The 22,149-nt window shown below is 45.8% G+C and overlaps 3 protein-coding genes across 4 annotated transcripts; 1 reads left to right on the top strand and 2 right to left on the bottom strand.

The window, feature by feature from the left end:
• Positions 1-11,050: 11,050 nt before the first annotated feature.
• LOC139832047 (F-box protein At4g22280-like) lies at positions 11,051-14,468 on the bottom strand. Its single transcript, XM_071821455.1, has one exon. It carries the CDS (start codon positions 12,645-12,647, stop codon positions 11,166-11,168), a length of 1,482 nt encoding a protein of 493 aa, XP_071677556.1. The 5' UTR covers positions 12,648-14,468; the 3' UTR covers positions 11,051-11,165.
• Positions 12,866-14,365, top strand: LOC127310706 (F-box/LRR-repeat protein At4g14103-like). Its single transcript, XM_051341356.1, has one exon. The coding sequence runs from the start codon at positions 12,866-12,868 to the stop codon at positions 14,363-14,365; it is 1,500 nt and encodes a 499-aa protein (XP_051197316.1).
• An 848-nt stretch (positions 14,469-15,316) lies between the features above and the next one.
• Positions 15,317-19,960, bottom strand: LOC127308666 (uncharacterized). 2 transcript variants are annotated; one of them, XR_011746550.1, is made up of 4 exons: positions 19,882-19,960; positions 16,144-16,233; positions 15,795-15,940; positions 15,317-15,707 (listed from the first exon to the last, which is right to left on the bottom strand). XR_011746550.1 is itself a non-coding variant. In XM_051339557.2 (4 exons), exon 1 carries the CDS (start codon positions 19,633-19,635, stop codon positions 17,767-17,769), a length of 1,869 nt encoding a protein of 622 aa, XP_051195517.1. In that variant the 5' UTR covers positions 19,636-19,665; the 3' UTR covers positions 15,355-15,707; positions 15,795-15,940; positions 16,144-16,233; positions 17,286-17,766. The 2 variants fall into 2 exon arrangements, 1 of the variants encoding a protein (XP_051195517.1); XM_051339557.2 differs by lacking the exon at positions 19,882-19,960 and adding an exon at positions 17,286-19,665 and having other exon boundaries at positions 15,355-15,707.
• Positions 19,961-22,149: the final 2,189 nt, after the last annotated feature.

Here is a 22,149-nt window from a genome sequence, read left to right as displayed (position 1 = left end):
CACAAACCAAATAAAATAAAAGAGAAACAAATCAAATAAGAAAAACCTTAAACCCTAACCTTCTCAAAAATCCTTTGGACCTATTTTTGAGAAACCAAAATAGAAGAAAAATACATATGTGGGCATGTAGCCCTAATGTGTAAATTTTGAACTCTACCTTTCTTACTTTGCTAAATAGTAGTGAACCATTGCAAAACTTACTAAACCCTAAACCTCATCCCTCTTGTCATCAATCTTTGGAAAAACAAAATAAAAGGAAAAGATCTTATTTAAGAAAAAGGCATATGCAAGCCTATAGCTACTTTTTGAAAATGATGAACTTTGCTTTGTCTACCTTGAGTAGATGAATTGAAATACCTCAACACACTCAACAAAGCCCTTACCAACCAATTCAAGTGTGAAACAAAATAAAATCCAACATATGCATAGAGGCATATGTGGCACTTAGCCAAAATTATCAAATCTTGACCTAGGCCCTCCCATTGCCTCAAAATGGTTTGAACCTTTCACCCAACTCAATCTAACACCAAATAAACCTCACTCTTGTCAAAGTGAAGCAAAGAAAAATAAAAGAATAAAAGTTGGAAATTCACAAAACCCTCACATATGGCTTATGCCATTTTTATAAATTTTGACCCTAGACCATTTTGGTCTTCACCATTAGTTGAATAATGTTACTAAACACTTATTACAACTTTTTGAATCAAAGAAACACAAATCAAATGATTTTCAAACTCAATTGGTGATCACATGTGATTATGGTCAAAACTGCCATTTACAATCTGGTCACCACTTTGAGCCCTTGCAATTCAACATTTTCAAACTAAACTTTGTCAACTCTTTGCACCTCATCCAAGACAACATCAAGCTGAATACTTTTTGTAAAGACCACCATGCCAAATTCTTTTTAGATCAACTACTATGCTCATCCAAAGTTGGCACTTTTTGTTAATTGGGACAATCTCCAACTTAGTGGTTTTGCATTTCTTTGAATTTGGAAATTCCACCACCACACCTCTTTCTCTCTGGTCATTTACAACTCAACTCCACTCATCACTTTCAAATTTTATAACCTTTTGAACTCAATCAAATTTGGGCAAAATTTGATGAAATACAAATAGGGGACAAACAACACTATTTGAAATAGTGACTCTACTCAACCCTAACCTGCCCTAACTACCCTATCTGGTCCCCTTGCCCCCTCTCTGCCTCACCACGCACAGGAACCCTAAGGAGACAAGCACTAGCATGCTTGTGCATGGCCATGCCGACCATGCCGAGCACCCCCTCTCCTCCTTCCTCCATTCATCTGGCCCTGGCATCCCTGAGCACCACCTCACCCCTCTACAACGCCTAGCACCGGCCACGTCGACGGAGACGCCGTGAACTCGCCGGAAAACGCGCGCCCAAAACCTCCCTGGATGCCGCTCGCGTCGTGCGTGCATGCCCGCAGACGCGCTCTGGACACGCGCCGCCTCGCTAGCTCAAGCCTCCCCCGGACCCCCTGGCTACGCGTTGAGCACCGCCACCATCCCTGCAGCCCGCCAGACACGCTCCGTGGCTCGCGCGAGCGCCGTCGCCGACGACCAGGTCCCCGTTTTCCCGCGCCCGTGCCGCCAGGACTCGTCGTCGCGCTCGCTCCACAGGTCGTCCCCCACCTCGCCAGCACGCGCTATGGCTTCGCCTCGACCGCACCTACCTAGCGCCCACCTCACCTACCCCTCTCGCCCGCAGGAATGGCCGCGCAGCTGTCGCCCTCGCCGCAGACCCACAGGCACCATGCGCAACTACAAATAGACCGTCTCCCGCGCCTCCATCCTCACACCAATCCACTTCCCTCCCCTCTCTGAGCCTCCTCCACTCCTCTCCCATCAACATTGGCCGCCGGAGCAAGCCAATTCGTCGCCGGAGCCCCGCCAGAACACCTGCACGCCGCCATCGATTGCGACCACCCCAGACGCTCCCACGACCACCGTTCGACTCGTCGTCGTCGACAACCTCGAGCACCGCCACCGCCCTGCCTCGCCGACCGCCGGTGAGCTCGCCCGCATCAAACCCTCGCCGCCAGGGAATCCTCTCTCGCCGGAGAAGACGACGCGCCTCGCTCGTCCGATCTGTTTTTAATCCAACGGCCCGCATCATCCCATACCGTTTCGGGTTGTAATAGAGACTGACGCCTGGGTCCCACAGTCAGACGGCCCGTGGCGCGCTGAAGCGTTACTGGGCCGGCCCACCTCTCTCTTCCCTGTTTCGGCCTGTTAATTTTCCCGCCTAGGCCCATTTTTCAAATTCAGTTAAATTAATTTGGTAGAAATTTAAATACTGAACCTGTTTTAGAAATTGAATAGTTTCAAATCTACCAAACCAAATTTGATGAATTTTATGTTGTTGGAAAGCTAGAGAAAAGATCTACACAATGCCACTGGTCCCTTGTCAAGTTTAGGTGTAGAATTAATCTGACAAAAAGAAGAAGGCAGGGACTTTTCCCTACTCAAATAATTATTAAAAATCAACCAAAATAGATATTAAGTTAATTCCAACTCCAATAGCTCACATTTGACTTACACTAATTAATTCTGCAAGAAAATGGTGTGGTCACTTTGCATGATCATGCCCTAGTTTAATTAATGGACAATATGGCTAGTTTATGTAGTTGATATTATCCAAAACTATTATGCAAATTATATGAAGTGTTACACTTCATTTAAATCTTGTCTCAAGTACTTTCATATGAAATTTGAACCCCTGGTCAAATACTCTCATATGAAATACTTGGAGATTTTAAATCATTTGTAGAATTGTTAAATAGTATGAGGTATCTCTACCTCATTTAAATCATTTTCTCAAATGATGATGATGAATGGTTGACTTAGGTCAACATGATTTCATGTATGATTGTTTGAGAAGTTAAATCTTAAGAAGATTCAATGAGAGGAAATTATTCCTCAAGAACTATATGGAAACTATCATTTACATATGTAATGGGAGGAAATTATTTTTCCTCAAGCAACACAACCAATGCACCCTAATTGTTTTAATGATGTGAATAGATTAGTTCGTGTGAATACATGTGATGTTTAGAATAGCCCATGAATTGCTTGGTGATTGTATCCTCGTATTCGTGTATAGACGCTAGTACCGGAGAATACCAGGAAGAGGAAGGATTCTACCCAGAAGAGGAAGAGCACTTTGATCACCTCAAACACCACGGCAAGCTAACACCAATGCAAGCTCTATTGTGGCAAGCTAATATTCTTGCAAAGTGCAAAGCCCCTTGGGGCAAGGCACCATGATTTTTACCTTTCTTACCATAAGCCTATCCCAAGTTTCTACCTTACAAGTTTTTACTTGTTTATTCAAAGAGTTGCTTTTATAGTTAACTTTGGTCAAAGTTAAAGAAGGTTACTAGAGTAGTTAATTTAGTCTCAAGCTAGCCAAGCAAGATTAGCACCCCTCATGATTAGTGCTATTGCTAAGTATTAAAACTTGACTACTCTAGATGGGAACATGTGACTTTGAACTGAATTTGAAACCTTGGAATGATGAGTCATTCCATTGAATGATTTTTGAAGGTGAATATGACCAAGAGAAGATGGGGATTTTTGATATAAAACTGATATTGGTTTGAATGCGATACCTTTCCAATATTTAGTACCCCCACAATACCTGATTATGGGTAGGGCTTAACTGGAAATTTATGCCTCTTAGTATGGGTTCCCTCTGAACACATATCATAGGGGTTATGCCGAGGCTGCCTCCGTTGTTGAGAAATGATGTGAATTGAGGTGAATTGTACGGCCAAGCCCTGTGCAGTTCCCAGGTTGACAGTTGGTCTTCACTGGGAGGCCAAGCTCATGGGGAGAGGTGCTCATACTAGGATTTGTAAGTGAAAGGTTATGGTTGATGATCCGCGTACTGTGTTACGATGATTCGGGGTTATCCCGACGGATGAAATCAAATGTTGTGGCACAAGTGTGCAACCTCTGCAGAGTGTAAATCTATTCAAATAGCCGTGTCCACGGTTACGGACGGTTGGAAAGGCCATACAGTGTCCGATGTCAAATCTTTGAAAATGATGGTGAAGTGAATGGTGAACTGGTGACTTGACTTTGAATCACAACAATGTTGTGGGAATGACACTAATGTTCCCACTTGAGTTAGTTAGCACATGAATAAGTCTTTTCTCAAATACTTGTGAACTAAAATTGGCTTTATGCAAATAAACTAGAGCTTAGCACCCCCTTACTAGAATTGTTAGTACTTACATTAGTATTAGTTTGCGAGTACTTTAAAGTACTCACGGCTGTGTCCCTGGCTATTCAAATGGCCAGACTATGAAGAGGAGCAGAACTATCAAGATGACGGCAACCAAGATGTCTACGACAACTAGGGAATCTTCTGACGTCAGACGTTGGCCTGTGGACTAGAGAGTCCCTTTATCTTTACGCTTCCGCTATGAACTGGTGTATGTCCGTTGATCAGTAAATCAACTATTTGTGTAATATTGGATCATGTGATCTATTTGTAAGACGACTATGGTATGTAATGAATGATGACTTATGATACTCAACTGTTATGTCTCGCAACAACAATATTCCTGGGATTGCGATGTATGGCATAACAGGCATCTGGACTTAAAAATCCGGGTGTTAACAACAGCTTATCCCTTCACATTGGCGTGAGGCTAGATTCGGGCTCAGGCCTAGACCAGCGGGTGGCTCTAAGGTCTAAGTCATGTGCCAGTTGCACCTATGGCGACCAGTTGCTACCTGGATTCAAGCGGGGTGGGCTTGGATTTTGTACCGACCTACCGCGTCTTATCCGTCGGCCTTGCGGTGTGTTGTTTGTCGCGCCGTGGACTCGAGTTTATAGATGCCGAGGCGTTAGCCTCCGAAGGTGGATCGTGCTAGCGACTCCACTGCGGGGGATGTGGCGGTGATGATGATATTTCTCTTTCTCCATGTGGATGGTGAGGAGTGTGAAGCACTGGGATTCTATTGGTGGCATCTCTTTGGAACCAATAGCTACCATATCACGTTCTGGAAGCCTGGCTTAGGAATAATGGGTAGTTTTGAAATACCTAGAGCGTGTGAATTTTTTTCTAGGTGAGTGGTGTAACCATCTTGGAGGCGCCATTGTCAGTACTTTCTCCGGATTACGGCCCGTGGTGAAACCCAGTGCCTGTCTCGGTCTCGACGATGGCGGTGCTATGCTTCACGAAGCTCCGGTTCAATGGCAAGTTTTTTTTTGTGTGTTTTTTGTTTATCTCGAATCTACTATGTGAGGGCCTTAACTCATTACTTTATCCATTTAGATTTATTTATACAGCGAGAAGAAATCATGTTTCGAGAGGAATTCTGTAATTTATGAATAATGCTTTGAAAAATTATGAAGTTATATATAATTTACACTCACGATTTTGTATACGCCGTAGCAACGCACGGGTATTCAACTAGTAAAACTAGAACATGAGTTTGAAACGATTTACTTGAGATACTTGAAAGAAGAAGGAGATGCGTGGGCATTTTCAAGCTTATGATCTTGCTACCTCTTATTCTCTACTTATTCCTCATCATATCATGGTACTCATCTCATTCAAAGAAATATTTTCATCTCCATGATACCCCAATGCCTACAAAATATTAGTTCTCCAAGCAAATGATATGATAATTTCTACCAAGATGGGAACTATAGGAATCATTGGGAAACCATTTTATTCAAGAAGTTAAAATATATAAAGAAAATAAAACACTCTTTTTATTTTTTTACTGTAGGAAGAGTTTTAATGATATATAGTTAGCAATGGTTCCATTGGCATGAACAACACATGCTCAAGGTCGACCCCAATTTCTTCATTGCTCACCCTTCTCATTTACTCTTCCATACTTTATTTTTATTTTATCTCTACTATTAAGAGCAAACTGGTGAATGCCTGGTGTCACATTTTCAGGATGGACAATAATACCCCCCACATCTACTATCCAAGATGATTTATCTCAACGCAACAAACAACTCCACACCATTAGGTGTAGCTTTTCAAAATTTCAAATGGCACAACAAACACCTACTATTTCTCAACTAACGCGTCTTTATCCTACCAAGATGATTTATCTCAACGCAATCTTGAAAAAAAAAACCCTGTTTTTACTCGTGCCCTACCTTATCTGACGCGTAGCTCTCTTGTGTGGAAGAAAAATCGGGGGTGGCTGTTGGCTCTGAATTTCTGCGTTAGCACATTCGTGATATAAGGCATTTTAACTGCCTCCGATTTTCTTGCCACGCTCTCCCTTTTCCTAATTCAATCTCAGTTCCTTCTTTCCCGTTCCTTAGACACAACGAAGCACATACCCACGACCCAGCGAGGCAGGCAGGCTACTTAGCGAAAATGGAATCGCGGGTTCGGGATGGCGACCACGCAGTTTGGCAAGGAAGAACCTTTCTGACGGAGCGCAGCGACGGGCAGCCAAATCGGAAGCAGCGGCGGCAGGAAGGACGGGTGGGAACTGCTCTTGTCCACGGCTTGGCTGGGTATCTCATGTAGGCCAAGTTTTCCACTAATGTACATGTGCGCATGTGTTTTGTGGAGCTCGAGCGGGCGACGTAAACAAACGCTAAGGCACCATTTGTATCTGAGCGGGCCGAAAATGTGTCAGGAACCAGCTCCAGCGGGTGACGCATAGTAATCGGGCTGTCCGCAGCGACGCAAATGCGGCGCATATCTGCGCCTGGGATGCGGCGCAGACGCCCCAAATGACCGCTCACTTTTCCATCGAGCCCGCCTGGCAGCGAGCCATAGGGCTGTATCGAGGGCATCGCTTCCGTGTCTTCGCCGCAGCCTTCGCCATCAATGTCGCGACTGCCTCTTTTGCACACGCACTGGCGGGCGGCGGCTGGGCTTCTGTGTCGCCATCAATGACATCATGTCCCGCGCGGGCCCGGCCTTAAAAGTCGACGACATCGTCTCTGGCATCGCCCACACCACGGACACCTCCACTCCAACCCCTCACCACCGTGCGCCACCGCATCACCATGGGGAAGAAGAAGAACGACTTCGAGGCGTCCCGTAGCGGCACCAAGAAGGCGGAGCGGACGCACAGGGTGCCGCTGTCCGTCAACGTGGCGCGGCTCATGTACAACAACTGGACGCGGTGCGCGGGCTGGTGGGACGTGCACCTGCCTGGCGGCGGCTGGCGGCTCAGATACCTCCGGGTGCCTGTCCCGCGGGTGCCTCCGCGCGAGCCAGAGAGGAGCGCCGAGATCCGGCACCGGCGGTGGTACCTGCCATCGAACCTCCACGCTGATCCCGCCTACGCCATCGACTCCAACACCTGGCGCACCTAGCGCAAGACCGAGAAGGATCCGAGGAGGATGGCAGGCTTCCTCGGCGACATAGAGTTCCCTTTTGACTATCCACCGCCGCCTCTTCAGCGAACACGGGAGCCGCCGGCACCACCACATGACGAGGAGGAGGACGACAACTACAACTACGCGCTGGCATACCACAACGAGGAGGCCAAAGATGACAGCGAAGACTGCGTTGCCTGCATTTTCCAGGAATGGCAGTTGGCCATGGCGGAGGGCCGGGAGTTCGAGTACCCGGCGACAATGACGGACGACAAGATCACGAGGCTCGGCGTCCTCGTCTCGGAGGTGGACCGACCGGTGCAGCCGCCGCTGCCCTGGTACGCCACTGACATCATGCCGCCGGGCCTCACGGAGGAAGAGGCCCTACGACGGGCGCTCGAGGACTCGGCCCCGCAACCGGTGCAACCACCGCCTCCACCTTTGCCGTACAACCCGTGGGCAGCTCCACCTCCACCACCGGAGTGGGCTGCTCAACCACCACCACAGACGTGGGCTGCTCCATCTCCACCACCGCCGGCGGCACCGGTGTATGTTCCGCCGCTTGCCAACTGGTCGTGGCCGGTACTGGAGCCCGTCGTGATCGACAGCGACGACGACGACGAGTAGGCGTAGGCGTTCTTAGGCAATCCTTATGCCTTGCGTCCTTCGCTCTCGATAATTTTGTCTCGGTCACATCGACTTACTATCTCAAAAAATCCCTCCGTGTAAATCGGCTAGAATTAACAAATCTTTACTATTAAGGTGAAACTTGTGAATGTATGGTGTCACATATCTAGAAATTACAAACCAAATACCACCCATAACTGATAGTCATTATCCCTCTCGTCCTTCGCTCCCGATACTTTTGCCTCGGTCACATCTACTTACTATCTCAACAAGTTTTCTGTTGATCCATGGTATATGTTCATGCTCTGGTTTTTTAAGGAGTTATAGAAAGGTTATGTACCCAATTTAAATACGTTTACAATTTTCTCATTATTAAATAAATCCATGAAACATTTGGGGATCATAAATTATAGACTCTCATTTTTATCTGTTCGAAATGATAAAGATTAAACTGAGCTTATTTTTTGTTATTGTTAGAACATTATGTTGAATCTTGTATTGTTGACACTCATATGTATTAATATCAAACTCCATTATGAAATTGATGCTTTGAAAAATCTAATTAACCGCAAGTTCGTTATGGTTTTTAGGGGAAGCCTGGCACCCATTATACATCGGCATCACCACAAAAAATTTGGAGGGCTTCCAAATTTGAAAAATGAAACACTTTCCACCCTTGATACATCTAAAATATATTAACGGTCGTTTGCTCCGTAGCGAAGCACGGGCATTCTGCTATTTTATTAAAACTTATAAACTAATTAATATGCAATAATAAGTAAAGCTATTTAACAAGGACATAAAGGTGTGCTCAAATTAAAAGTTACTTGAAAGCATATGGAGCACACCACAAGATTTGAAACAATTAACTTTTAAGTCTCACCCTCTTCCTATGCATTGGCATTTTATATATGAATAAATAATAACAGCTATGGTAGCCCAATTCATATAATGACCAGTATCTTGTATTTGAAATAACATGGAAATCTAAAGAGAGCTCTTATCTCTTCCTCTTTCATAAAATTTGCAAGCATCAAGAGTAAAATGAATAACATAGTCATGAATAGAATCACCATATAAAGGCGAATCATCTAATGAGCTTATGGTATCATCTATTTATTTTAAATCACCATGATCCTCCCATAAATTAGTAAAGCTTAAATCACATAGAGGATCATCATCAATATTATAAGAAGGGGTGCTCATAGGAATTTGTGTGTTACCATAGTTGGGAGTTGGAGATGGGCAACTACTCCATTCTTCCTCCTCTTGTTCTTCTTCATGCTCTTCTTCGGGTTGCATGGGCATTGCCAAGCTTATGCTTTTATCATTCTCTTCCTCCTCTTGTTCTTCTTTGAATTCCATTACGGGCTGCATGGACATCCCTAATCTTATGTTTTCCTCTTCTTCCTGCAAAAAATTAGTGCTCTCTTGGGCAGCACTGCTCTTTTTAATGTCAACAACATAGGTATTTTCACGGTAGTTGATTATACAATAATTAAGGATACATATGAGCAATTCTTTAGAATTAGAAGAGAGAGGGTAAGTTTCTTGTTCACAAAGAAAGGTGTATAATTTAGCTGCTGCAATATAAGTAACAAATCGCTTAACTTGTTCCATCACTAAATGAGCATAATCACATCTATGATAAGATGCAATAACATATTCTTTATGTGATCTATATTGAAATTCAAAATGTCTAAAATTTTGTGTAGAGCAACAATTTTTATCATCATATAAGTCAAGCACCTCAATATCAATAGAATTTAGGGTTTCCATGTAACATTCTAATCTCATACCTTCTTTTGATTATCTATGTTTCTTATCAATCTCAGCAGCATTCAAGTACATGAACAAGATGTCATTGATATTCATATTTGTGCTCATAACAGGAGTATTTTTGGTATTTTCCATTTTCTAAAAGAAATGTACTAAAAGTAAAACTAGCAATGCAAACAAGAATAGAAGTCTAGCGCTACGCTCCCCGGCAACGGCGCCAGAAAAGTATCTTGATAACCCCCAAGTGCAGGGGATCACCGCAATACAATTTGACAAGTATTTGAGTGTCAAACCCACAAGGAGTTGAAGGTAAAATATCTATTCTCTAAAGCCCTATAACCCACTTATATGGCCTTTTATGCAAAGCTAGGATCTATGGTGTGTGTGTGTTTGTGTGTAGAGAGGTTTTCCTATGCTGAAATTAAAATGCAAGAAGTAAAATGCAAGACAAGTAAAGTGCAATAAAGTAAAATGCAATTAGATGAAGTGAAGTGAAGTGGAGTAACTCGTGAGAGCAAGTGTTCAGGCAAATTACTACTTCATTTGTGTGGTTGCCACAATTAGTGAAGCTCATTATAGTTATTAGTGTTTCTTCTAGAGAGGAGCCATAGATAGGTGCAGCCATTGATATGAGTAAATACATCCCCAGTGATTGATCCTAAGGCCATCGAAATGTGCAAACAAAGGAATTATTAAGATATGCATCTAAGAAAATTTAAAGATCCCCATAATTTGACCTTACGAAAATGCCCGCTTTTTGGCAAGCATGGTAATCTCAGTCTAGGTTCATGTGGGTTTTCCATTTGTACCTAAATCCCCCACTACTGCCGCGTGATGAATCACTTGACCATTTTTTTCGGTTGAGAGAGGGGATGGTGTGAAGATTGAAGAGAAGATGAACTGGGTGGAAGCTAGGGCGGAGGGAGAAGATGACGGTCGTGGAGAAGAAGATGAGTGGGTGAGGGCGCAGGATGCAGTATGATGTTTGTTTGGGCTACAGGCTGCCAACACACGAACCATTTCTCTCAGGAATCTTGGGCAGCATGGCTTAGTTATGCCCACCTTAGGTCCCATCTAAACTGCATAGAGCAGATTTTCTCTATATTTCGAAAGTGTAAAAAACCCTTCTCTCCTAAAATCTTTTTTCGGATCTCAAAGCACTTTCATGGACTGTGTGGACAGGATAGCTCGTGTACCCATGCGTGGGTGTAGAATTATATTTCCCGTAAATAATGTCTACATATATCTAAATTTTGACAAATCTAAACTATTTATGGACAGAGGTAGTAGTTGAAAAAAGGTAAAATTAAGAGAGAAATCTTTAAGGAAATCATATTAGTACATGATGGTGTTAAAAAAAGAACAAGCCTATAGCCTTTTGTTCTAATTTTATAGGAAGTGCATTCATGACTTGTCTAGCACCTATTTACGGTTACTCTGGTATGGTGGTTCATCCGCCAGGATCGTACCTCCTTTGCTATCTTGCTCTTATTTTGGGAACACCCAGCTGTTAAGGTAACTGAAAATTCCTCCAAAGCCGCGGCCTTGGAAAGCAGAAACTTTGCAAGCATCTTTTCAAGTTGCAGCCCTCTGTAGTTCCAGATGTTGATTCTTCTCAGCTTATCATCCAAGCACCTGATGTGTGTTGGCCAGAAACCATCGGTCACCCGGCTACTATAGTCGACCCCATCGCCGCCACCATCCTCAGGCTCGGTGTCTGATTCGCTATCAGACCAATACCATGTACCCACATCCTTTTGAGTCTCCGAACCAAGCGGAAACAGCGACAACACTTCCAGGTTTTCGGTCTCACCTAGCAAGACAGCAACCGACCTGACGTCATTGTCATTGCGGAAGCAGCACTGGAGGCCCAACTGCCTGAGATGTTGCATGCAGGGCAACACATCTGTGAAGAAGAAGCTGCTACAGTGATCCATCGATGGGCGCAAGGAAAGGTGGAGGTGCGCCAGTTTGGTGCACCCTTTGATGAGCTGAGTGGCCGGAGCAAATTCTGTTGGCTCTTTGTCGGAGAGGTCTTGACATATTTCAATCTTCAATGCCACGACTCCTGCGTGGTCTGCGAGCTTGAAGAGGGAGTTGTGAGGAAGCAATCCGCCTTTGTATTGCAGCAACTGTAGGCGGTGACTGCTCAGCTCGACGCGCCTGGCATGGTGGCAGCAGATCATGGCAAAGCTCTTTAGGCGGGCGCTGGTAACGGTGATGTCCGTGAGACTCGGGCACTCCTGCAGCGTCAGGTGAGTGAGGTGCGGGCAGCTTGAAAGCAGATGCTGCAGCTGATCTTTCGGGTCCATGATCCTTACAAGGCAAAGCGTATCCAACGTCGCCAACATGGCCACCCCGCCCGGCGGGAGATCGAGCGTCCAGTTCGCGAGGCGGAGGCATCGAAGAGTAGGGCACCTGAAGAGATGGTGCTGCGTCTTGACGTAGCTTTTCCGCTCGTGTTGATCGAAGTCTGCCGAGGCCTTGTTGGATGAGCCAAACGGGCAGAGACGGCGTCTGGAGCAATGCAGATACCTCAGCTTGACGTCGATCTCCTCGACACCGGAGGACATGGCGATGAGGATCCACTGGTCAAGCAGGTCGCGTGGCGGGCTGAAGGCGTTGAGGCGGAAGGTGGAGATGGGCGTCCCAGGGGACTTGCAGAGGATCGCGCCTGTCACCTGCTGGTCGAAGCAGACCAGTTGTTCTTGCTTGTTCCTGCCACTCTTTGGGTCGAGGAGGTCGACGACGGGGACGCCGGCGTAGACGTCGCGCCACCGGTGGGAGAGCAGGCTTGTTTGCACGGCTTCCTCGGACGTAAGGTGGGAGAGGATGTGCTGTAGCATCTCGTCTGGGAGAGTGCTCAGCCGGTCGGCGTGCCTCTTCTTGCTCTTCATCTTCGTAGGTCAGAAGGGACCGTACGTGCACGCCGCCGCTAGGGTTGGAGCTTGCCTGTTCTTGATATAATGAACTACAGTAGTACCGTCCTACGTCTCTAATTGATTAGTTACTCCAACACGTCTGGACAGGCTGAAACATTAAATTGCGTATATAAGTTGACAGCCACCCACATGGAAAGTTTGAAGTTGCACGGCAGAGGCAGATCTCGATCGACATGGCTTTTTCACCTGAGCACAAGAGGTCGGCGCCGTCAGATCGCATCAGCGGCCTCTCCGACGATGTACTGGGCCACGTCCTCTCCTTCCTCCCCACCAAGGAGGCTGCATGCGCGGCCGCGCTGTCCCGCCGGTGGCGGCACATCTTCGGCAGCGTCCACACCATCTCCTTCCAGGAGGCGGAGGGCGCGAGGGCCAATGACTGGACAACATGGTACTACGAGATGCTGGAAAGGAAAAGCTGCAGCGACGAGCTCCTCGATAATGTCAGCGCCGCGCTCCTCTGTCGTCGCCGGTGCGCCCGCATCCCCGTGCCGCTGCGCAGCCTCCGCTTCGCCTTTGACAGCTGGCACAGGTGGGATAAGGTCGCCATCGACCAGTGGCTCGCCTACGTTCTGCAACCGCCGCGTGGGTGCTGCCACAACCACCCGGGGCTCCACCTCGACCTGCGCTTCCACGTCAGCCCCATCTGTGATTTCAGCGACGACAGGAGGAGAGATGATGATGCTGGCAGCGACTCCGACGACGACCCCTTCGTCAATAGGTGGAGGTATCTCCTTCCAGGGAGGCTATTTTCTTGCACCGCCCTACGGACACTGTGTGTAGCCTTTTGCCGGTTGGCGCTACCGAGGATCAATGTCGTCGACTTGCCTTTTCTCGACACAATGCGCCTCACAGCCCTCAGCGACTCTGGGAGAAGCATCCAGTGGCTTATCTCGAGCTGTCCCCGTCTCGCTGACCTGACTCTTGAAGCCCTGTGGAACCTCAAACGGGTCTCAGTTCTCAACAAACCTCTCCGCCGATTCGCCATCCGCTGCTGCCACAACGTCAGGACTGTCGACATTGACGCATCCAAGCTGAGGTCGCTAGAGTACGGGGGTAGGGGGCTGCCGAAATCTTTCATGTCTCTACACGGCTCACCGCCGGCAACCATCCCTCTGTGCACCACCATCGGTTTCTGCAAGCCTCTCTCCTGGGAGGCAGAGTTTGCCAACCTCACAAGGTTTCTCGAGGAAATCTCTAACACCAAGCACCTGCATCTGCACCATGGGGGCTTACAGAGCAGATTCTTCGATGCGGGGTTCCCACTTTTCTCCCGCCTGACGCGGCTCACGCTTCAAGGCTGCATTGGAAGCAGCAACACTGTCGCTACCATTGGTAGGATCTTGGATCAGACCCCAAACCTGGAGATTCTCTCGCTGCTGATGTGGGAGTCACAAAAGGGGATGGCTGATACGAGGGTCGCAGTTTTCGACGAGATAACGGAGCCCATCTTTTCTCTCCCATGCTTGCGGACTGGGGTGACGGAGATCAGCGTGGAAGATTATGAGGGCAGCATGCCAGAGAAGATGTTGGTCAAGCTCTTGCTTCGCAATGCGTTGGTTCTTGAAAGGTTGCAGGTAGTGTTCACTGAGGGGTTGAGCTCTGAGCAAAAGAATATTCTGGAGGTCCAGATGGGAAGATGGGGAATGCCCAATTCAGAAAAGGTCTTCATGTAGTTGGCACGAATGACTAGCTAGCTTAGATCATCTACGAAGTAATTGCAAGTGCAATAGATTAAACTAGACATGTCTAAGTACCAAAAGATCGGTAGATGTGCAGCGAAATCGAAAGAAGAACTTAGTGACGTTAATTAACTAGGGGTTTGCATGATTGTCTCCATCTTCCGGATGAGAAGAGAAGATATGTAAGTACGGTCATTTTGATCATAACCCACACTTTTATTTGCCTTTCGTGTTAACTGGTAATACAACTATACAGGGTCATCACTCTACTTCATGTATTGGTTCATTCCATACTGAGAACCAAAGATAGCTAGAAACTCATGTGAAAAACTGAGAATTCAGTGAGAATATTAACGTGATGCAGGATTTGAGACATAGTTTAGCTAAACTAGCATAATGCCCGTGCGTCGCTAGGATGGTGAAACAAAACTAAATTGTGTGTTGATGTATTTTTGGACACACACTTGGTCACGTTGGGATTTTAAATAAAATGAGTAGTTTGTCAGCCACCATGACAGAGCTCCCGCACGCTCAACACCATCTCCATGCCTCCAACAACAAAACTTGTAGGGCCTAGCGCTTTCGAGGTATTGACAAACTAAAATGCTATTCTAATGTCACACGGAAAATCGCACTTCACCAAAAAGGAAGTCGAAGAGAGATGATTGAGTGAGACCGTGTACATATAGCGAACACGTCCACATGCTTGCCTGCTAAGAAATTAACCTCAACTTTTAGATTTCCCTCAAAAAAAATCTCAACTTTTAGATACGCAAGTGCTTACTTGAAAATGCTACGAGAATCGGATAAGTTGAGAGCGACCGAGGAAAAAAAAAATGGCGCACTAAAAAGAGGAGCACATGATTGACACACCAAAGAATTAAGAGATTTTTTTTTTTGAAATTTAAGAGACGGTGTATATATATATACCCAACACATGCAGACGCTTGGCTAAAAATAAGCAGTTACTTTTTTTTTGCGAATCATAAGCTAGTTACTCCCAACTCCTAGATATACTAATGTAGCAACCAAGCTAACTTTTCACACATGCAAAGTCGATACTGGTTGTTATGGTTTGACAAAAAAGCAAATAGAAAATTAAGTGGCCTGGCCGTTGGCAACAAACAAGGTAAGCAAAATATTAGGAGAATTAAGGAGAAAACGCTGCAAAGATTTTCAGATAAAATACTTTACAGATGTTTCTCCTTAGGCGTTCAAAGTTTCTGGAGCAAATCTTCCTTTGATGACCACCAACTTCTGCTGCCCATCAAGTGATCCACCAGTTGCCAGTTCAGAAAGCAAGAAGTCCATCACATGTTTAGGTTGCATACGCATCCTGGAGATATATGATATACAGTCAGTTTGTAATAAACACCATCAATGGTAAAGTGCATTTATGCAAGTAATGCAGAAAGAAACACACTTTTGACACGAGTCCATGAAATTCACGAATAATGTCTTCTTTGTGCAATGCCTAAGAACATTACGAAGGGTCATGATTGTCATGTGCGTCCTCCCAGCAAGACCTGGATTGTTTCTGCAAAGAATACTGAACACTCTGCCCAGTAGCTGCAAGAAGAAGACCCAAGATGATGTTTGACAGTACGCGTGAAGCCTAACACGAAAGAAAACCAGGCAGTTTGCATGGGTTAAAGAAGCAAATATTTTTCCGAAAAGGAGGTTGAAACACCCGGCCTCTACATCGAAATGATGCATACAGCCTTTTTTATTATATAGAAAAAGAAGCAGATGATGGACAACTATTTAAGCACCTGTTCATACTTCATAGTCAGTGCTAGTGCCCTCTCATCCAAGCACAATGCCTTCCCCTTGTTCCTCCTGTACCTCTACGATCTGATCATCTGGAGAGCAGGAACAGGATACGTCAAACAGATGTCACCAAGAGTAAGGATCAAGTGAATAAATCGATATAGACTATGCCTAGAGTGTCATCTCCATCTACCGTGCCAGAACTAGATGAGCCGAGATCAACCTGACATTTGCATGAACACAGTATACAAGGTCACCACTCTCCTTCATGTATTTTCATTCCATATTGAGAACCAGAGTTAGATAGAAACTCATGTGAAAAACTGAAAATTCAGTGAGAATAAGAATATTGACGTGATACAGAATTTGAGACAGAATTTAGCTAAATAAGTCGTCGATGGAGGAGTTTTCGATGTCCAATTGTACATAGCATAAATTGATCAAGGGGAAGTGTCAGAAAATAAACTGTGCTGATAACGTGTTTTGAGTAGAAAGTAGAGAGAACGAATCCATAGTTTACAGATGTATCTAAGATAAAGGGGCACAGTGCATTGTCTGTGAAACATTTACAAAGGGCGTACCTCTTCCCATGTGATGGAACAATCAACGATGGTAACTTGATCACATTATTTATTATGTGATCACACACACATACATGTTTTACTTTCTCAAAATTATAATCATAGGAAGCCCTCTAACACCATCACTACTACTACGTACATGTGAACAAATCCTTAACAATAACACCTGATGCAATGCATCTGATCAATCAAACTAAATGATCTTGGAGTGTCAGCGTGCTAATATCTATTTTCTAGGATTCTACCAGTTAAATCATAACTTATCTCTAGCAATGCTTCCAGATATAGTATCCTCTTTGAGAACAAGGTTGGGTCTTCAATCTATCTTGCATAACGGATCTTCAGAACAAGAATACTTGAGGATGGAATTGGCAAATCGCTACTAGCACACATCCAGGGATGCACTTTCTGCAGGATACAATAGAGGGATGCACGAGGACTTGCGAATTGCAAACAACTGTGTCCATTATATCTGATAATGACCCTCCATGTCATGGCAAATATAGCAACAGCCATAACAGTACTTAATATTTCATATGGCAAGTGGAAAAGAGTAAACTCACCAATTCACCATAGCTCATGGACCTTTTGTTGGGATGATTATAACGTGGACGCGCACATTGATCTCTAGATTTTTTGCTCTTCAAATTCTCTGGAGAAGACCTGCTGTCTCGTTTTTAACACACTTCATTCATCCAAAAGAAATATTGACCAGACAGTCCTTGCGAAAGAAATATACCAGATCCTGAAAACCTTATAGTGTCGCATAGGGTTCTTTCTGTCTCAAGGTCTGACCATCCAATGGCCAAAACAAACCATTCTAAGGATGGTCTAGATTGATTTGATCCACCATCTGCATTCGTATAAAATCTAACATTCCTCAATGATCCATTACCATTGGGCAGCTGATCAAGCCACCATGCCTTGTAAACCAGAGTCCAACTTCTGTATCCTGCTTTCTGTTCAAGGCCACAATCCCTACTGTAAACCAAGTGTGTACAGATCAGTATAGAGTGTGAATTGCTTCCTTGAAAATGTTAATTCTCAGACCATTTGCCTAATTCTGGCAGCTGCACGCCTCATCTGTTTAGCAACAAAATCAGCTTCTTTCATTTTTCCGTCTTCCTCAAGTGCATGATGAAGTGCAACCAAACTGCGAGGTTCAGCAGCAGCAGAACTGCTTCCGCACTCAATGAGTTCATAGAAAAGCCGGAATGCATCTGATGCTCTACCAGTTGTGCAAAGACCATCAAGAACCATACTGCATATCGACAGACCCAAGTCTTCCTGCTTGTGGAAGCTAAACAAAGTAAGTTCCGCTGCCTCTGTGAACTTCTTTTCCTCGCAAAGGCCCCCGATTAAATTTTCCATCTTGATGTAATAGCCATGGTCATATAGAGATGTAATGATTTTGTAAGCACGGTCGTTTAGGTTGCTTTTGAACAATGCATCAATCAGATTGGTTGAAAGATCCAAATTCTGGCGGATTTTCCTCTCCAGCATTATATCAATCAAATCCGCAGCTTCTTTTGCACAGCCTTCTTTTTTCAGAAGCCCCAAGAGAACTGAGTGGAACGTGCTTGTGCTAGGCCGGAGACCACTATTCAACATCCTATGTAGGGCCTCCCATGCAATCTTCATCCTCCCTTTCTGCGAAAATCCTTCTACCACAGCAATGTAGCATTCATCGTCAGGCACAAGATCCCTCTTCAACATTGACAGCACCAACTGGTACCCTTCTTCAAAATCTCCCTCCTTGCAGTGCCCTAGAATTAATGTCTTGAATGCAGCAAAGTCAACCTTGCTCCTTCGATCCAATAGCTGCCCAAACAGCATCCTTGCCTTGTTTGCCTTCCCATTCTCGCACAAGTAGACGAAAACCGGGTTGTATGCCGCGATGAGCGGTACAGAACCCCCTCGCTTCTTGAGCACCTCCTTCTCCAAAAGCTCATCCACAAGCTCCTCAGCCCTCACAAACTGCCCGTTCTCACACAACGCCCTGATCACCATGCTATAGCTTGCGGAGTCGCGACTCACACGGAGCTCCACCATCTGGCCGAACACCTCCATCGCCTCCTTGATCCGCCCTCCCCTGCAATGCGCAGCCATCAGTGTGTTGAATGTGCATGTGTCTGGCTTGAACGAGTCCGTCTCTAGCAATCCCTTCACAAGCTCCATCCTGCCGGCCTCGCAGAACCCCTGCAGCATCGTGTTGTAGGTGATCCTGTTGGGCGCCACACCGTCCGTGGCCATCATCTCGAAGACCGCGAGCGCCTCGTCGGCTAGCTTCCTCGCGCAGTATGCCCTGATCATGGTCGTGTAAGTGACGACGTTAGGAGATACGGAAGAATCTGTGCCTCCGACGCGCATTCCGTCGAACAGGTTGCGCGCGGTGATGAGGTCGCCGGCGCGGCACAGAGCGCAGAGCAGCGAGTTGTACGAGATGGCGTCGGGAGCGAACGCGTAGGTGCTGGGCAGGAAGCGGAAGAGGTGGAGGAGGTAGGGAGGCGAGGGGCGAGGGGAGGCGGTGGAGAGGCCGTGGAGGAGGGTGTTGAGCGTTGTGGCGTCGGGGGAGGCGAGCGGGGAGCGGAGGAAGGCGGCGAGGACGGCGTTGGCCGCGCGGCGGCGGCCTCGGCCGAGGAGCGCGGCAATGAGGGAGTTGAAGGAGTGCGCGGTGGGGTTCGGGATGCGGCGGAAGAGGTCGGTGGCGGCGCGGACGCGGCCGGCGGCGGCGAGAGCGCGCAGGAGGGCGTTGAGGGCGTGGTTGGGGAGGAGTGTGAGCGGCGAAGGGAGGGTTGCGAGGTAGGAGAGCGCCGGGCGCAGGTCGCGGGAGCGGAGGAGGAGGTGCAGCTTCCTCGCCGCCGCCACCGACGCGGGCTCCGGCTGCGGCGGCGGCTTCACCGTCGTGCCCATTAGACCAAATGGTCAGCGGGGCTATAGTTGGAAACTCATGCGACTTCTGCTTATGATTGCAATTTATGATTGAATTGAACTTTTTCAGAATTGAACATCTTTCAAAATTCAAAAAAATTCAAGATTTTAAATCTTAGCAGTTTCCTAGTTTGAAGTTTATTTAAATTTGAGCGTTTAAAAAAATAAACATCTATCTATATATAGAAACAGAAAGAAAGGGGAAAAGAGAAAAAGAGAGAGGTGTACCAGTTACTTGGCCTATCCCGTGCGCCCCATGAGTGCAGCGTTGCAAGCGACGGCCTGCTTGTGCCCGCAACGAGTGAGAAATAGTAGAGGTGTTTGTACACAGGCTGGTGCGTGCGGTGTCCATCATACCATGTTTTAACATGCAAGTCGTTGTCATAGTTAATATTAATGAAATATCGTTTTACTAGTATTACATCATTTAGAGTGGTAAAACGGAAATATTACAGGTCCAAGGTATGTCTATATAATTACAATTTAGACTCTTGACAAAAGATCTTCATGGCCTTCTAATTATATGAGGTAAAATTGCAAATAAAACTCTAGAAAAACAACTTGTAGACTAGATTTAAAGCTAGATCTCGCTACAGAGCTACTTGGCTTGCTAATTAGCTAACAACTCGACTTTAGCTATTTAGGTTTTAGGATTAGGGAATTGGTTCCCTTCTACTCCTAGTCTAAGTTTCCATCATGATTGTTGAAGAAGTTTTCTCCATCGACTTCGCTAGAGTTCCGCCTATTGTAGTAGTTGACTCCTTCAGCTTCGACTCATGTCATATTCTCCTCCGGTGACTAACAATCTAAGCAAGGGGTTCAAGAGGGAACGGGAGAGTACGAGCGTATTAATTGGCTATTAAAGCTTTTAATGATGGGTTATGTGTTTTGTGCAAGTCATTACACTAAAATGTGTCGTTCTTTGCTAAATCAAATCTATGTTGTGGTTCTGTGCAAAAAAGTTACCGACATGTGGTGCTATGTGCTATTTGCAACTAAACAGGGAGCGGTGGTGACAAAGAAGTTAGGGTAATTACGACTATGCCACTAGTTCTCATATAAATGCACACCATGCCACTACAATTCGCTGAATTGAATGTATGCCACTGAATTCGTCTACATTGTTGCTTCTATACCCCTGGGTGCACTTGACGCCGTCTATCATTCGATGTAGCAAATTAACCGTATGTTCGACTCATTCTTTTACATGTGGGTCCCACCTATCTTACTCATTGTGACTGTTATCCTTCCAAGGCAGGCCACACTAGGTCAGTAGAAAAGGCCACAGGTCCTAGGTTTAGGCCCCTGTTTTGTTCAATTTCCTATTTTTGTAGCTCTAGAGAACAGGGCTCGGGTCCTAGGCCAGGGCTATTCTCTCCTTTAATTTTTTTTTAAAAAATAATACTCCTTTCGATCCATAATAAGTGTTGGAACTTAGTAGAGAAGTTGTACTAGCTTAGTACTAAATTTCTGACACTTATTATGGATCCGAGGGAGTAGAGGTTATCTCTTAATCCCTGTTTTGTATTAAAGTATAATCATCTCATGTTTTTAATTAGAGGCACGCAAAATCTTCCGGAGATAATAACATAGTACAATAGTAATCGTTATTTCGTCGTATTAAAGAGTTGTATTGTCATCTCAATGTGAAGTTCGTAGAGGGATTTGAAAAGAAAGTTTCCTAAGACTGCTCATAGTGGGAGTAACTTAGGTAATAACATCACACATTTCAAGGTGTTTTGGTGACATGGCATAGCAATAAATGAAGAAAGAGAGGGATGTGGTAACTAGCTATGTTACCATAACATCACACACCCCAAGGTAAAATGAGTCTACAAACTAATAAATGAGACTTTGCATGACACCATCTCTAAGTTACTTTCCACTATGAAGGTAGTAACATGGACTAGTAACTTATGCATGACACCACCTTATGTTACTCCCCACTATGACCAGCCTAACGACTGTACAACAAGATGCTAGAGCGTCCACGTCTGTCCGGAAAGAGAAAGTCACTGTAGGATACAACACAAAATTAAGAACCAGGGGCGTTTCATGTGTGCATTTCATAATCAAGGTACTTTCGCGACTCTCCCTTCTCGTCCCGGCTCATTACATCACACGTCTGGATCACAAGCCGTCATAGAGCCACGGAAACGACATGAAACCAACAAGACAAGGTTGCAGCAAGGAGACGTGCTAAGAGCATCTCCACTCGTCTCCCCGACTAGGCCCCCGAGCGATGTTTTTCCAATGCGGACGGCGTTATTCGGTCCAGTCGCGCCCCCGGTTCCTCGATTTCGTCCGAATTTGGCCTAAATTCATCCGGCGATCCCACACCATCCCCGGCCCCCCGGTGAGCGGTCGGGGACTCCGGACGAAACGAAAGCGCGCGAAACGTCGAGGAAACTTCCCGCGCGTCTGGTGGCCCCAACTTGTGAGAGACACCGATCGTCGTCCTCATCGCATCATCTTCCACGCGCTGTAAAAGCCTGC

Source organism: Lolium perenne, chromosome 6, assembly GCF_019359855.2.
Source record: "Lolium perenne isolate Kyuss_39 chromosome 6, Kyuss_2.0, whole genome shotgun sequence".
In the NCBI taxonomy this organism is placed as follows: Eukaryota; Viridiplantae; Streptophyta; class Magnoliopsida; order Poales; family Poaceae; genus Lolium; species Lolium perenne.
This window is presented reverse-complemented; position numbering and strand designations above follow the sequence as displayed.

What these genes read in the sequence shown, in the direction of transcription:
- LOC127308666 (XM_051339557.2), bottom strand. Translation starts at nt 19,635, where the DNA reads ATGGGCACGACGGTGAAGCCGCCGCCGCAGCCGGAGCCCGCGTCGGTG.
- LOC139832047 (XM_071821455.1), bottom strand. Translation starts at nt 12,647, where the DNA reads ATGAAGAGCAAGAAGAGGCACGCCGACCGGCTGAGCACTCTCCCAGAC.
- LOC127310706 (XM_051341356.1), top strand. Translation starts at nt 12,866, where the DNA reads ATGGCTTTTTCACCTGAGCACAAGAGGTCGGCGCCGTCAGATCGCATC.